Source organism: Aotus nancymaae, unplaced genomic scaffold, assembly GCF_030222135.1.
Source record: "Aotus nancymaae isolate 86718 unplaced genomic scaffold, 86718_ANA_hifiasm-v0.15.2.pri h1tg000004l, whole genome shotgun sequence".
NCBI classification, from domain to species: Eukaryota; Metazoa; Chordata; class Mammalia; order Primates; family Aotidae; genus Aotus; species Aotus nancymaae.
Window position 1 is genome coordinate 41473933 of NW_026988415.1, and position 17533 is coordinate 41491465.

Below are 17533 nucleotides of genomic sequence, written 5' to 3' on the forward strand. Positions count from 1 at the left end.
ATACAGTCCCCCAATTTCTTCTTGCTTGTAAGTTTTCTGCTGAGAGGTCCGCTCTTAGTCTGATGGGCTTCCTTTTGTAGGTGTCCTTTCCTTTCTCTTTAGCTTCCTTTAACATTTTTTCTGTCATATAGACCTTGGAATATTTGATAATCATATAACTTGGGGTTCACCATCTTGTGAAGTATCTTACCAGAGTTCTCTGCATCTCTTGAAATTGAATGTTTGCCTCTCTAGGTAGGTTGGGGGAAATTCTCATGGATGATATCCTGAAATATGTTTTCCAAGTTGTTTCCATCCTCCCCATTTCCTTCAGGAACACCAATGAGTCACAGATTTGGTCTCTTTACATAATCCCATATGTCCCAGAGGCTTTGTTCATTCCCTTTTATTCTTTTTTCTCTATTCTTGTCTACCTTATTTGAGAGAGCCAGTCTACAAGCTCTAAGATTCATTCCTCAGCTTAGTCTATTCTGCTATTAGTACTTAAGATTGCATTATAAAATTATGGTAGTGTGTTCTTCAGCTCTGTCAGGTCAGTTACATTCTTTTCTATATTGGCTATTTTGTCTGTCTGTTCCCATATTATTTTACTGTGATTCTAAACTCCCTTGGCACAGGTTTCAATGTACTCTTGCATCTCAATGATTTTCATTCCTGTTTATATTCTTAATTCTGTTTCTTTCATTTCAGTCATCTCAGCCTAATTCAGAATGCTTGCTGGAGAACTAGGGTGGCCATGTGGAGGAAAGAAGGCATTCTAGCTTTTTGAGTTATCAGAATTCTTGCAGTGATTCTTTCTCAGCTTTGTGGGTTGAAGTTCCTTTAGTCTTTGAAGTTGCTGTCATTTGGATAGGTATTTTTTTTATCCTATTTAATGACCTTGAGGGTTTGATTGTGGTATAAGGTGGGTTCAGACATTTACTGGCTTTGTTGCTGGAAGATTTTAGGGGGCCAAGGCTCATCTCCCAATTACTGGACTGCATCCCCTAACTCTGGGGGACTTGTATCAGGCCCCAACTCTGTTGTCTGGCTCCTTAAAGTTAGGAACCCACTGCGATGGTTGGGGGCTGAGTGCTCCTGGACCACTTGTTACAATACTGCAATGTGTGGTGCCAACCAAAGTGTTTCATAGGGCAACGGCAGGAGAATCCATCCTCACTCACACATGCCAGCAGCAGTGGCTATAACAGTGCTGCTGGGTGCATGCTTGTTGGCTGTGGCAGGGTGCTAGTAGGTGCTGGTCTCCATGCAGGCATTCACAATACTGAATGCAGGATGCTCAGGGGACAAGGGAGCTCCCACTGGTGACTGTGTGCACAGATGCACTGGTGGTGGTGGTGGTGTTAGCATAGGGGCTGAGAGCTGGCAGGCGCAGGTCTGCGTGCACCCTCTGTCAATGTTCACACAGGCAGGGGTGACCACTCAGGGTGAGGGAGGATCCTCTTTTCTCTATGTCTAGTTTCACTCCAGTGGCAGTGTTGGCAAAGGGGTAAGGCACTGGCATGGGCAGGGCTGGTGGACTCTGTGCCCACCAAGGTTCTGACTGCAATGATGGTATGGTGGGGGGTGAGGAAGGGAGGCAGAGTACACTCAGACTCAGGCCAGCAGCAGTGGCAAGGCAGAGTGCATGCACACACACACACACTGGTTGGGCATGGAATACAAGATCTGCCTACACATACACCCACTTGTAAGGCAATACAGGTACAGGGGGTAGTAGGGGGTGACCATGGGCCCAGTGAAACGGCACTCTGGGGAGGGAATGGGCAGGCTGGTGCTTGCCTGCAAGGACTGTTCTTCTGGGGTCCTCTGCCAGTCAGGTGTGGTCTGCCAGTGCAGGAGTTGTGATGTGGGCCCCCAGGTCACCAGAGGCTGCACTACAAGCAGGCACAACCAGGCTGCGGTGCCTGGAGAGGCCTGCAGACTGAGGTTTGCTCAGGTTGGACTGGCCTTGTCTGATGGGCAAGACCACCTTTCAGAGTTCAGGTCCAACAGTTTCTCTAGGGTTAAAGTGTACTACGGGAGCAAGTCGAGTATAAAAGGGATGGGCATCCCTGGTTATGATCCAGTACAAATGCTCCTGCATCAAACCCTCTGTGATCCACACCAACTGAAGTGTTGCCCCTACCACTTCTCTAAGCAGGTCTCCCTTCCAACTCAAGTGTCCGTGGTGGTCAGGGGGTCTCCTCCTGTGGAATTTCTTTCCTTTTTTCTGTTTTTTGAGATGGAGTTTCACTCTTGTTTCCCATGCTGGTTTGCAATGGCGCGATCTTGGCTCACTGCAACGTCCGCCTCCCAGGTTCAGGTGATTCTCCTGCCTCAGCCTCCTGAGTAGCTGGGACTACAGGCATGCACCACCATGCCCAGCTAATTTTTGTATTTTTAGTAGAGACAGGATTTCACTATGTTGGCTAGGCTGGTCTCAAACCCCTGGCCTCAGGTGATCCGCCTGTCTTGGCCTCCCAAAGTGTTGGGATTACAGATGTGAGCCACTGCACCCAGCCCGTGCCAGAATTTCAGAGGCTCATGATGAGATTTGGTTGCTCCTTGCCAGTTCAACTCACTTGTTCCCCCAGAGCCACTGGGGGCCAGGAATGAGTCTTAGTGGGAGCCCTGTAGGGTTCTCAGCTTCCTCCCCATTCAGCCTAGCTTCTGTGTCTTCCCCTCTGTCCACTCTCAGTGCTTTCCCTCTGAAGATCTGTTGGAAGTGCCCTAGTCATTCTGGCTCCTCAGTGGCAGCTGTTCCATTTGGTTGTGTCTGGTTGGCCTCACCCAGCTCCTATTTTTTACTTTTTATCTCCTCAAAGTTTTCTTAAATAAACAGCATTTATAGTAGTGTGGAACAATTTAATGTACTATGGGGATAAATATCAAAAGATTCTCAGGACATATGGTGAAGAATGTAGCTGGAGGGTGGGTCGTCCCAGCAAACCTAGAAGGCAGGAATGACCCGCTTGGCTGGCAAGGCTGGCCTCCAGCAGCTAACTGCATATACTAGGTTTGGTCAACATAGAGCCACTAGGTTTGGCCAACATAGAGCCACTCAGATTCATTAGGGTGGTGCCAGAACCTTGCCTTTTAATTTTAGATACAGTTTATTTAATCGTGGTGGGGCTATTGTGAGTGCATACTTCATCTTAATTGAGTTTTGTTATTTTGTGTGTTTTGAGGAAGTGGTCTGTTTCTTATAAGTAGTCAAATTTGTGAGCATAAAATGTTTCATAGTATTCCTTTTTTTTATCTCTGTACTCTTCTATTAGTTTTTTTTTTTTAATTGCATTTTAGGTTTTGGGGTACATGTGAAAAACATGCAAGATTGTTTCATAGGTGCATATGTGGCAGTGTGATTTGCTGCCTTCCTCCCCTTCACCTATATCTGGCATTTCTCCCCATGCTATCTCTCCCCAACTCCCCACCCACCGCTGTCCCTCCCCTATTTCCCCCCAACAGACCCCAGTGTGTGATGCTCTCCTCCCTGTGTCCATGTGTTCTCATTGTTCAACACCCGCCTATGAGTGAGAACATGCGGTGTTTGATTTTGTGTTCTTGTGTCAGTTTGCTGAGAATGATGGTTTCCAGGTTCATCCATATCCCTACAAAGGATACGAACTCATCGTTTTTGATGGCTGCATAATATTCCATGGTGTTTATGTGCCACATTTTCCCTGTCCAGTCTATCTTCGATGGACATTTGGGTTGATTCCTTTATTCTTCCTTAAATGGCTACAGGATCTGTATTGATATCCCAAATTTTGTTCCTGATATTGCTGATTTGTGTCTTCTCCCTTTTCAATTGTTGTCAGTCTTGCTAGGGGATTATAAATTGTATTAAAGGAATCTGATTTTTGTTTTACCGATTTTCTCTCGTTTGCCTATTTTTTATTTCATTGATTCCTGCTCTTATTTTTATTATTTTTTTCCCTCTGCTCTTTTAGGTTTTTTGTTCTTTTTTGAAGTTTACGAAGGTAAAAATTAGATTATTCATTTGAGAATTTTCCTCATTTTTACTGAAAGCATTTTAGTGCTTTGAAATCCACCTTAGCTTTGCCTTAGCTGTGGATAACATATTTTATACATTCTATTTTAATTTTCATTTAGTTTTATCTTTTTATTTCCTTCGAGACTTCTTATTAGATCCAGTGGGTTACTAAGGTATATTTTTTGCTCAATATCAAAAGATTTGCAGATTTCCCATTGTCTTTCTGTTATTAATGTTTAGTTTGATTCCATTATGTTCAGAGAACATATAGTTCTTTTTTGGTTTTAAAGATAGCATCTTGTTGTTGCCCAGTTTGGATTGCAGTGGCATGATCATAGCTCATGCAGCATCTAACTTCTGGGCTCAAACTATCCTCTCACCTCAGCCTCCTTAGTAACTGGGATTACAGGTGTGCACCACCACTCCCAGCTAATATGTTTTTTTAAGAGATGGGATCTTGTTATGTTGCCCAGGCTGGTCTCTAACTCCTGGCCTTAAGTGATTCTTCTACCTCTGCTTCCCAAAGGGCTTGGATTATAGGCATGAGCCACCATGACTGGCCTATAATTCTTTTAAATTTGTTGAAATTTGTTTTATGGCCCAGGACATGATCTATCTTGGTGACTGTTCTATAAACACTTGAAAAAAAATATGTATTCTGCTATTGCTGGGTGGAGTGCTCTATAAATGTTAATTTGATCCTGTTGGTGTTGTGTTGTTCTTTTCTATGTGCTTGCTGATTTTCTGCTTAGTTTTTCGATTAATAGCTGAGAGTAGAGTATTGAAGTCCCCAAGTATAATTGAATATTTGTCTATTTGTCTATTTGTCCTTTCAGCTCTGTCAGTTTTTGCTTCATGTATTATGGGGGTATATTATTTGGTGTGTACTCATTTAGAATTGTATCTTCCAGGTAATAATTCTTTTATCATCATCTAAAGTCTTTCTTTGTCATTAGTAATTTTCTTTGCTCTGAAGTATACTATATCTAATATTTACACAGTTATGTCTGTTTTTTTTAATTGACAGCATGGTATATCTTTTCCATACTTTTACCTTTCCATACCAATCTACCATTGTTATTGCATTTGAAATGAGTTTTTTCTTGACAGCAAAGTTTTGGGTTATATTTAAAAATCCATGTGCCAATATCTTTATTTTAATGTGTATATTTAGGCCCTTTACATTTAAGGCAATTACTGTTTTGTTTTGGCTTAAGCCTGCCATGTTGTTATTTTCTTTTTGTTTTCTTTGTTTCTTGTTTCTCTGCGTCTCCTTTCTTACCTTCCTGTGAGTTAGTTTGAACATTTTTTGGGATTCTATCTTGATTTATAGTGTTTTAGTGTATAATGCTTTGCATAGTGTTCTTGGTGGACACTCTTAAGTACACTATGCATACATAGCTTATTATATTTTACTGGTATCAACATTTTACCACTTTAAGTAAAGTGACAAAACCTTACTTTCATTTAGGTCTCCTTACCCTATGCACTTTTTAAATACAATTTGCTTAAGTATTTCTTCTACATATAGTAAGTAACACATTAGATGGAGTTATAATTTGTGCTTCAACTATCAAATATTAAATAACCATAATTTTAGCCCTTTTTAACTACTAAAATGTTATTTCCTTGCTAAAATTCCAAATAGTTTTGTGTTATAATTTCATTTATGTTTAGATAACTTTCTTCAGCCATGTTTTATAATCTTAGATTCACGGGATGCATACCCAGGTTTCTTACACGGGTATATTGCATAATGCTTCAGCCATTTTATAAGGATAGGCTTCTTAGCAACACATTGTTTTCATTTTCCTTCATGTGAGAACGCCCTTATTTTTCCTTGATTCATAAAGACTGTTTTCCTCAGATATAGAATTTGCAGCTGACAATTATTTTCTTTCAGTGTGTGGAAAATATTTCCCACATCTTTTTGGCCTCCATGTTTTCAGATGAAAAATTCTCTGTCATTTCAATTGTATTCTCTTTGGCTGCTTTTAATTTTTTTCTTTCCAGTTTTCAAAAGTATAATTATGATGTGTCCTAGTATAGATTTCCCAAAGTTTATCCTATTTGGAAGTGTTTCAGCTTCTTGAAATTATGGATTTACATATTTCACTAAATTTGGGTAGTTTCCAGCTATTATATCCTTGAATACTTTTACAGTCCCACTTTCCTCTTCTTGAAGTCTAGTGATATGAATGTCAGATACTTTGTTGTGTTTCCACAGGTCACTAGATTGGCTTTTTTTTCAGGCTATTTTCCTCTGTTGTTAAGATGGTGTAAATTCTATTGAACGATCTGTAAATTCACTGATTCTACCCTCTATTTTCTTGCCTCTACTATTCAGCCCATCCAGTTAGATTTTTATTTCAATTATTGCATTTTTTATTTCAAAAATTTCTATTTTGTCTTAGTATATAACTTTATTTATTTACTGAGATTATCTTTCTTTTGTTTCAAGATAATCTTAGTTACTTATTGAAGCATTTTAATGATAACTATGCTAAAATCCTTGTCAGATCATTTCAACATTTGATTCATCTCAGTGTCAGCATCTTTTTATGGTCTATTATCATTCATTTTGTGTTTTATTCTGGTTCTTGACATAATTTGAATGATTTTCAGTTGGATTTTGAACATTTTTCGTAACATAGTATGAAAATATCTATTCTATTTAATCTTTTTTTGTTTTTATTTTTGTGGGTACATACTAGGTATATGCATTTGTGGGGTATATGAGATGTTTTGATACAGGCATGCAATCAATGCATAATAATCTTGCAATGGAGAATAGGGTATCCATCCCCTCAAGCATTTATCCTTTGTGTTACAAACAATCCAATTATATTCTTTTACTTATTTTAAAATGTTTAATTAAGTCATCATTAACCCTAGTCATCCCATTGTGCTGTGAAGTAGTAGGGCTTACTTATTTTTTCTAACTATTTTTTGTACCTATTGACTATGCCCATCTTCCCAACACCCTCCACTACCCTTCCCAGCCTCTGGTAACCACGCTTCTACTATCTATGACCATGAATTCAATTGTTTAGATTTTTAGATCCTACAAATAAGTGAGAACATGTGATGTTTGTCTTTCTGTGCCTGGCTTATTTCTCTTAACATAATATCCAGTACTATGCATGTTGTTACAAATGACTGAATCTCATTCTTTTTATGGCTGAATAGTATTCCATTATATGTATGTACCACATTGTCTGTATCCATCTGTTGATGAACATTTGGGTTGCTTTCAAATCTTGTCTATTGTGAACAGTACTGCAACAAACAAGGGAGTGCAGATATCTCTTTGGTATACTGCTCAAAGTATCAGGAACCTTCTTCACAAGGCAGCAGGAAAGAAGTGAGTGAGGGTGCAGGAAAAACTACCATTTATGAAACCATCAGATCTTGTGAGAACTCACTCACTATAATGAGAACAGCACGGGGGAAACTGCCCCCATACTGTAATCACTTCCCTCCCTCATAGAAATTACAATTCAATATCAGATTTGGGTGGAGACACAGAGTCAAACCATATCAACATATGAATGCCTTTTTTAGTTGACAGAGGTCCATAGAGAGAGTGAAAATTTCCCAATTACAACCATCATGATGAATCCAATTAGGAGGTGAGAATTTAATGAGGATGAGCCCCAATTCCAGGACCAAAGTGTCTAGATAATCATTGGACAAATATTTGTGATTATGATGGAGAAAAAATAAAGTTTCCAGGGAAGAGAGACAAATTCCAACAAAAGGTCTTATATTCTAGTGACCACAGGGAGATAAATTGAGACTTTCATATTTGGAAAATTATATTTCTCAAGCAATGCTAAAACCTATACCCTGTGAATTAATAATGCCTGGAGTAGGGGGCATACATGAGTTTACCAATACATGAGGTTACCAATAGCAGGAAGGATAGGCCAGCGTGTAGGTCAGTGCAGATATTTCCTACTTTCAAGGCCTCCTTGTTACATAGATGAAAGTTGCATTGGCACCCATGAGCAGCACCCTGATGAGGTCACCAGGACTTGGGAATATAAAGATGGAAGAAAGAAAGAGGACACCTTTTCTTTATCTCCCTCATACACCCTGGGTATTCACTGGGAAGAGAAAGGAACTAAGGAACGCCTTTTTCCCCTCTTTCCAAATGGGTAAGCAACCCTCTTCTGCTACTGTCCATACCAAAGGACACTCCCCTCTGATGCATCCCCCAAACTGGGAAAAGTTCAATTTCCCCAAACTTTAAACTGCTTGGCTTAAAATTGAGTTTGGGGGAAGGGAACCCAGAAGACTGACATGCCGGCAAAAGGGTAAAAGTTCTTATCAGTTTAACTTCTGGCCTCTCTCTCTCTATGCAAACTGGTAAAATGAATGATAAAAATCTGTTTACATTTTCTATAAATTTTGGTTAATGGAAAAAAGGATTTGTGAGGCTAGTCTTAATCTGTAGCAAATCTGTTGTACTTTGTGCTAAGAATTTCTTTTTTTATCTTTCTATCAGAAAAAGGGGTACCTTAGGAAAGAATAGTGGGCATAGGACCCATAAGCTCATTGACCAAGCCAGCCCAGCAGACTGGTCAGTAACAAACTTTGCTACAGGTTTCTGAAGAAAAAAAAAAAAAACTGAATGAGGTCTCCATTTTGTTTTACATCCTTGGTAGCTTGACCTTGTAACCACATGACAGCACTTTCTTTCAATTGGTGCCATTTTATAATGGCAGACAGGTTCAATCCTGGCTGAGGGAATGAATAATTTCTGGTTAATATCTGTGTGACTTTTACCATTTGCCAATTATTTTCCTCTCCATGAACAACTTCAAGCTTCCTTTCTTAAATCTTCCTTTCTCTGAGCTACCTTTAAAGATTCTAGATTTTGTAAAAACTGCTCACCACCTCTTTGAAAATACCTCGTATACACACAGTGAAGTCTCATAATCTTAGTTGAGGCTTGTTGGTTTCACCTGTGAGGTTACTTTTGGTAAAGTTTAAAAGCCAGAAATATTGGCTGCTTGGCATGGCTAAAATCAGGTAATAAAAATTTTAAAAGGATTTTTTTAAAGAGTGCTATGGCTAAATGTCAGCCTAATTAAAAGTGGATATCCAAGCTATAGGTATTCTAAAAGAGCTTTATGTATTTTCTCTTCTTGGATCTTGTTTTGCTGGATAAAAAAAAGGCTTTTTCTTCTCAGTTGATTGAATTATTTTTTCTCTATTTTGTCTAGCCACTCTTAGTGCACACACGAGAGGCCCTAAGATAACGTCTGAAAGCATGGGACTCCTTGGGAAAAACAGAGGAGGTACCATTGATGCCATTTTGGGGAAAAAACTCTGTTTTCCTCATGGAATCCCATGAATTAAAAATGAATAAATTCATCTCAAAATCTGTTTTTGTCTTCCAGCTATACATGTTTAATAGGCCCTAGAAACTGCATGCTTTCCTAGCCCTGCTTCTTGAAAGGCTCTAACCTGAGGCCAGTAATCTAATTAGATTGGCAAATGAAAAATGTTACAACTACTGGATCTTCTGTCTTTCTGTATAGTCATATATATGCTACATGTATGATGTTTATATAAAAAGTTTTAATTATTTGGCTTAAAGAAAATCAGTGCTTAGATCAAGTATTTTAAAGGAAAAATAAAATCTGTAACACCTTTTAGTTCATGTGACTTTAATGTCTGAGAAATAAAAAGTTTTAAAGATTATTGGTAAAATACAAGTGTCTTCAAAATATAAACATGTGGTCCAAAGTATGTTCAGTAGCTGCCTAGGTAGTTAGGGGCAGATCCCTGGTGAAACCCCATCTTCAAACCAAAGACAGCCCCAAGTAATATTTGGACTGGATGCCAAGAGAACCTGTCTTCCCGTTTAGTGCACTTTCCTCTGATTGATCCCCGCCCTTCACCTATTTTACATATACCTACCTTTCTCTAATTGTTTTTTTATACTGTCATGCCAACCTTTAAGTGGTGCCTTTGCTTTAATCTTTTTGCATACTCACAAGCCAATCAGCATGTACTCCCCTATTTTGAGCCCATAAAAAGCACACCAAGTATCATTGTTTTTAGACCTCCCATTTCCCATCATGGCCTCAACCAGTCTTTCAGGTTACATTTTAGATGCCAAGGAGGAAGTCCATTGAGATGGCTGCGGGCCTTAGAATTTTCTTTTTGGTTTACATAGTCATGGAGCTGAGATTTCTAATAGCAAACCTAAAATATAATTTTGTGGAGGACAGAAATGCAATGCAAATTAATTTCCCAATGCTTCTGTTTTGTTAAAAGGTATAACATTGATCGGGAAAGAATTGAGCAATGAAAATTTAGACAGAAGCATATGGGAAGATCATGATGAAGCTGAGATCCTCGACACCCTAAATCCCAATTATCGACCTTTGCCATTAGTAGCATCCTTTATGATCTTCCCTAGCAAGAAAAACCTGTAATGGCCTTATCTGGGTCAGTTGGCTTGCAGGGGACTACTGTTCCTCCTCAGGACCTAAAGCACACCAAGCATCATTGCTTTTAGACCTACAACCAGACTCAGGTCCCAGTAGAAAAAGTGTAGCCTATGAGAAGGTGTGATGCACATAAAAATAATTGCATGATTTTGCCAATATAGATTAATGGAAACCTGGGGAATATGTGTGGAAATAGATCCTGAAGTTGTCAGATCAAGATGACAGTAAATATGTTGATTGGGCCAAATGTATTGATATGATCTCACTAAGCAGATATTCCACATTAAATATGTCAGCTTGACTAACTTGAGTGACCCTAAAAGTTTGCTTTGTTGGTTGACTGAAATCCAGACCCAGAGGTATCCTACACTAAATGAAGTTAAAATGCCAAAACTTCCTTACATTACTGGTGATGGAGATTTACAGAGTTTGAAATGATAGAGTGTATTTATCACATAGTGTCTTCTCCCACCACCACTATGATCTCCAGAAAAATCTAGAGAAATTTTTTTTCAAAATTTTTTCTCAAAAAAAAACCTCCAGAAAAATCTACCATCTTTACCAAAGCTGTCAGAAACACATTCACAAGGGGAGCACCAGCATCACTGAAGTGCTCTGTGATGCATAATCCCTGTAAGGCTATAAATGAGAGAGGGAACTACCACCATCAAATTGGGCTTCCTGACTTGAAAGGGGATATTGTGTTCCTAGTGTGAAAGGAGTTAAGTGGCAACAAGTATTTGTCACAAAGTGGGTATGGTTACCCTACTAAGTGGTAGAGCTTAAAGAGTAATAAGAATTGTCTGACTTACAGTTATCTTTGCCATTGACAAGTTGATCATGGTGTCACTGGAACTAAAAATAGATGGACAACCTACTAAATTTTACTTCATGATAAACCAGAAATAAAATTCTAATGTCCCACCCAACAATCTGAATGGACTTCCTCCTCAGCCAGGGAACCCTTAAAATTTAACCTAAAAGATTGCTTCAGGCCATGATGGGAAGTGGGGGTTGGACATGCTTCATTGTACCTCTCTGGCATTAACAAACACAGACTTCAAGTCTGATAGGAAACATTTTACAACATATTCTCTCTGAAGCCTACTACCTGAAGGCTTCTCCTACAAATAAGAACTTTGGTCTCCACAATCCTTTATCTTAACCCAGACATTTCCTTTCTATTAATCCTGTCTTTAATTAATTATGTATTTATTTATTTTTGAGACGGAGCCTCATTCTATCGCCCAGGCTGTAGTGCAGTGGGACCATCTTGGATCACTGCAACCTCTGCCTCCTGAGTTCAAGTGATTCTCCTGCCTTGACCTCCCAAGTAGCTGGGATCACAGGTGCATACTGCCATACCTGGTTAATTTTTATATTTTTAGTAGAGATGGGGTTTCACCATGTTGGCCACGCTGGTCTCAAACTCCTGACCTCAAGTGATCTGACCACCATGGTCTCCCAAAGTGCTGGGATGACAGACAGGAGCCACCGTGCCTGGACAATCCCAGGTCTTTAGATAAACTCAACTAATTGTCAACCAGAAAATTTCTAAATCTACCTGTAGCCTGGAAGTCCCCACTTCCAGTTGTCCCACCTTTCTGATCCAGAACAATGCATTTCGTAAATGTATTTGATTGAAATCTCATGTCTCCCTAAAATGCATAAAACCAAGCTGCACCTCAGCCACTTTGGGCACATGTTCTCAGGACCTCCTGAGGGCTGTGTCACAGGCCATGGTTACTCATATTTGACTCAGAATAAATTTATTCAAATTTTTTAGTTTGATTCCTTTTGTTGGCAATAATTTGATGTTCCAATGCTTGGGGCCTCCAAGAAGACTCAAAACTCCGAAGGAGTTCCCCAAACTTGAAGCTAAGGTGCAATCATGGGCCCATTGAAACCTTCCTAACTTTGAGCTTCTTCTCTGGTAGAATTGTTAAGTCCTCCTGAGCCTGGATCTCCCTTTGGTTGATGGTCCCTGATTTATTCTAAGCTACTTTTCTTTCTCTTGCGAAAGGAAAATAAATCTTGGGACCCCAAAATTACTAAGCCAAAGGGAAAAGTCAAGCTGGGAATGGCTTGGAGCAAAACTGCCTCCCATTCTATATCATATTTAATTGGCAAAAGCATTCCCTTTGAAAACTGGCATAAGACAAGGATGCCCTGCCTCACCATTCCTATTCAATATAATATTGGAAGTTCTGGCTAGGGCCATCAGGCAAGATAAATAAATAAAGGGCATTCACATAGGAAGAGAGGATGTTAAATTGTCCCTGTTTGCAGATAACATGATTGTATATTTAGAAAACCCCATTGTCTCAGCCCCAAATTTCCTTAAGCTGATAAGCAACTTCAGCAAAGTCTCAGGATACAAAATCAATGTGCAAAAATCACAAGCATTCCTATACATCAATAATAGACAAACAGAGTGAACTTCCATTCACAATTGCTACAAAGAGAATAAAATACCTAGGAATACAACTAACAAGGGATGTGAAGGACCTCTTCAAGGAGAACTACAAACCACTGCTCAAGGAAATAAGAGAGGACACAAACAAATGGAAAAACATTACATTCTCATGGTTAGGAAGAATCAATATCATGAAAATGGCCATACTGCCCAAAGTAATTTATATATTCAGTGCTATCCCCATCAAGCTACAACATGGAACCAAACAAGAGCCCGCATAGCCAAGACAATCCTAAGCAAAAACAAACAAACAAACAAAAAACAAGCTGGAGGCATCTCCCTACCTGACTTCAAACTATATTAAAAGGCTACAGTAATCAAAACAGCATGGTACTGGTACCAAAAGAGATATAGACCAATGGAATAGAACAGAGGCCTCAGAAAGAATGCCACACAACTACAACCATCTTATCTTTGACAAAGCTGGCAAAAACAAGCAATGGGAAAAGCATTCCTTATTTAACAAATGGTGTTGGGAAAACTGGCTAGCCATATGCAGAAAGCTGAAACTGGATCTCTGCCTTACATCCTATACAAAAATTAACTCTAGATGGGTCAAAGATTTAAACATGAGGCACAACGCCATAAAATCTCTAGATGAAAACCTAGGCAATACCATTCAGGACATAGGCATGGGCAAGGATTTCATGACTAAAATACCAAAAGCAATGGCAACAAAAGCCAAAATGGACAAATGGGATCTAATTAAACTTAAGAGCTTCTGTACATCAAAAGAAACTATCAATAGAGTGAATCGGCAACCAATAGAATGGGAAAAAATTTTTGCAATCTACCCATCTGACAAAGGGCTGCTATCCAGAATCTATGGAGAACTTAAACAAATTTACAAGAAAAAAATAACCCCATCAAAAAGAGGGCAAAGCAACAGACACTTTTCAAAAGAAGACATTTATGCAGCTAACAAACATGAAAAAAAGCTCATCATCACTGGTCATTAGAGAAATGCAAATCAAAACCACATTGAGATACCACCTCATGCCAGTTAGAATGGCGATCATTAAAAAATCAGGAGACAACAGATGCTGGAGAGGATGTGGTGTTATAGGAATGCTTATACACTGGTGGTGGGACTGTAAGTTAATTCAACCATTGTGGAAGACAGTGTGGCAATTCCTTAAGGATCTAGAAATCGAAATACCGTTTGACCCAGCAATCCCATTACTGGGTATATACCCAAAGGATTCTAAATCATTCTATTATAAAGACACATGCACACCTATGTTTATTGTGGCACTGTTTACAATAGCAAAGACTTGGAACCAATCCAAATGTCCATCAATGATAGATTGGATAAAAAAAAATGTGGCGTATATACACCTCGGAATACTACGCAGCCATAAAAAGGATGAGTTCATGTGCTTTGCAGGGACATTGATGAAACTGGAAACCATCATTCTCAGCAAAATGGACACCATATGTTCTCATTCATAAGTGGGTGTTGAACAATGAGAACACAAGGACACAGGGAGGGGAATATCACACACTGGGGCCTGGGGGCTGGGGCGGTGAGGGAGGAATATCACGGGATGGGGGGGATTGGGGAAGGACAGCATTAGGAGAAATATCTAATGTAGATGACAGGGCGATGGGTGCAGCAAACCACCACCATGGCATGTGTATACCTGTGTAACAAATCTGCATGATCTGCACATGTACCCCAGAATTAAAAATATAGTAATAATAATAAAAAAGATAGCTACTAAGATTAAAAAAAAAAAGACGTTGCATACCTCCATCACAAGGAATTTCCGTGTGGACAAAAGACACACAGAACTCAAAATCATCCCTCTGCTCACTGAGATAAATGCATATATGATTACCTCCTTTGAAAAGGCTAATCAGAAACTCAGAAGAGTGCAACCATTTGTCTCTTAACTACCCATGACCTGAAATCCCCCTTCTCACTTCGAGTTTTCTTGCCTTTCTGGATGAAACCAATGCACATCATACATCATATATATATATATATACTGATGTCTCATGTCTCCCTAAAATATATAAAACCACGTTGTTCTACAACCACTTTGGACACATGTTGTGAGGACCTGTTCAAGCTGTGTCGCAGGTGCGAGTCCTTAACTTTGACAAAATAAACTATCATAAACTGACTGAGGACTGTCTCAGATATTTGGTGTTCCCAACCCTAGGAAGTTGTTTTTGAGGATCCTACTTCTAATTTGGAGATTATTTCTAAAGGGTCTTCTCCATTGCTTTTCTCCCCAAATTAATCTTGATTTGACTTGCCTGTGTACATGTGTGAGGAACTGAACTGTTGTTTTCATAGGTAAAGAGAGACTGAGTTTCCTCAGCTGTGAAGAGAAACTGTTCCTCCCAGCTGAAAGGCACCCATGGGTGAGTGTGGGCATTGTGGGAGTGTCAGGGTGGTTGTCCCCCTCCCGTCACATGCAGCAGCCCCGCAGGGAACCCCCAACAAAATTAGTTTAAAGAAGGCTTTTCCAGGAAGTGCATATGGGAGCTGGTCACTCTATGCTTTGAGTCCTCCTGGAGGTGCTAGATCTCTGGAGAGAGAAACTGAGATACATAAGAGAATGTGATAACAACTCAGTGCTGACACACTATGGAGTCTTCTCAATAGCAGCACACTTCAACCATCTCCACAAAACCCAAGACCACAGCTCAGTTTCTCTGTTTAAGAAAAAAGGTGGAAACAAATAAGAATTAGAAAACAAGGAGAATGGCCCACTTTCAGGCACTCTGTTGGATTTATGGCACCTCTACTTGTCAGTGTTTGTGTAAACTGGAAATATTATAGACTTTTTATGCACATGTACGTCAAGGAAAAAGAGCCCTAGGGTCGACCTGCAAACTATAGAGTTCTTACGTTCTTTTTTTCACTATTTTCTTTTCTACCTGCTTTAAATCTACTATTACTTTTCTACTACAATAAAAACCGCTGATTGGATTCAAATATTCTTTTTGCAAGCCAGTAAATTTGTTTTAATATCTCATGGCTACTGAAGTAAAAGTTCTGAAGTAAAAGTTATGGGATCTCTGTGTGTGTGTGTGTGCGCGCGCGTGTGTGTGTATTTAACAGGTCTTTATGATAGATTTCTATAATTTTATGTTTAATTGGCAATTATATCCATTTTAATTTTCCTCTAACACATCAAACTTTCTCTCTGTACTTTAAGATGTAAATTTTGCTATTAGAGTTGATTTCTTTAATATGCAAATTTATGGCTATTTGGCTGACAGCTGCCCAGGGTAATGAAACAGGTTATCAACAATTTGAAAGTGTAAGATAGGAAAAAATGTGGTCTTATAAATCTATAAGATGTACTTCTATTAGCATGCCTAATATGTCTATATTCATATATTGTGTACATGTCTCACTACTAAAAATATATAAAAGAGCTCTAATTAAGTGGCTTAAAGAAAAATAAAAGTGCTTAAATAAAAAAGTTTATCAGAAAGAAAAGACTAATCAAATACTTTTTCAAGTTCACATGACTTAAGTAAAATCTTTAATAAATAAGTTGGCTTGGAAATTATTGGTAAAATAATATTAGAAATGTCTTAAGAATTATTAGAATTTTTGTCTGCATTTGTTAATCAAGTAGTTTCATGCTTATTCATGCAGAATAGTATAAGATTTGCCATAAGGGTTATAAAACTATAAAACCCTTTCCAAGATAGAATGATCTTTGAATCTGTAATTTTGGATAAATAAGACATGAAATATTGTTGGCTTAATGAATATAGCTAAATACTGAGTTATTGGGAAAATGCCCTTTTAATTAACCTTAAGGTTCTTACTTAACACCTGAAATTCACAGCTATAGAAATGGTTAACAGGGAAATAACTTTAAAAATGACTACCATAGTTTTTGTGAATAATCTAGGTAAACTATTAATAAATTAATTAGATAAATGTAATGGAATAAATGCTTGTAAACAAACTTGTCTTATAATGTAGGACCTAAGGTTATTAATATATATTAAATATTTGGGTCATTTCCAATTTAAAAATTATAGGAAAACATTTTTAAATGTTCTTATTAAAAGGTAAGTATCTTCATATAATTCAAAGCTTATTTAAAGGTTATATATAAAACAAAGTAAAAGGAACCAGGAAATAAGATACATAAGAAAGTTATGAATATAAATAAGTATTTTGGGGAAGAAAGTAAAAAGGAAAGTAATTTTATATAAGAAGGAATCTTACATGGTAAATTTTTGTGCTAAAATAAGATAACCTAATTGTTGTTCAAGAAAGAGGGATGTTTAGGACAAAACAGACAGTCCAAGAATGTTGTGAATGATCTATGTAAGAAGTAATAAGGTTAGAAAAAAGGAACTCTTTTTTTTTAAAAGGGTTGTGTAATTCAGTTGGCTAAGATTAAGAAGAAATCATAATGGTCTTTCTAGAGACGGGACTTTGATATTTAAAAATACACTAATACAAACCTAAATAATTTGTTAAAACATGATTCTATTAAAAGATTGACTTAGTTTTAATGCAAGAAGTTTTTAATTTTTAAATATAATCTGTCTCTTTGAAGTTCTTCAGACTAATACCTAAAAAGTTTAACTTTCTCTCTTGAAAAGGCCTTGGATGATAGTTCTCTC

General features: G+C 38.2%; 1 protein-coding gene across 1 annotated transcript in view; it reads left to right on the forward strand.

Moving 5' to 3' along the window:
- The first annotated feature begins 1729 nt into the window (after nt 1–1729).
- The window catches only part of SERPINA7 (serpin family A member 7), a 79749-nt gene continuing 63945 nt past the window's right edge, over nt 1730–17533 (forward strand). The window contains 1 exon segment of the mRNA XM_064383911.1: nt 1730–2068. Within this exon segment, the coding sequence (XP_064239981.1) occupies nt 1730–2068 (339 nt within the window).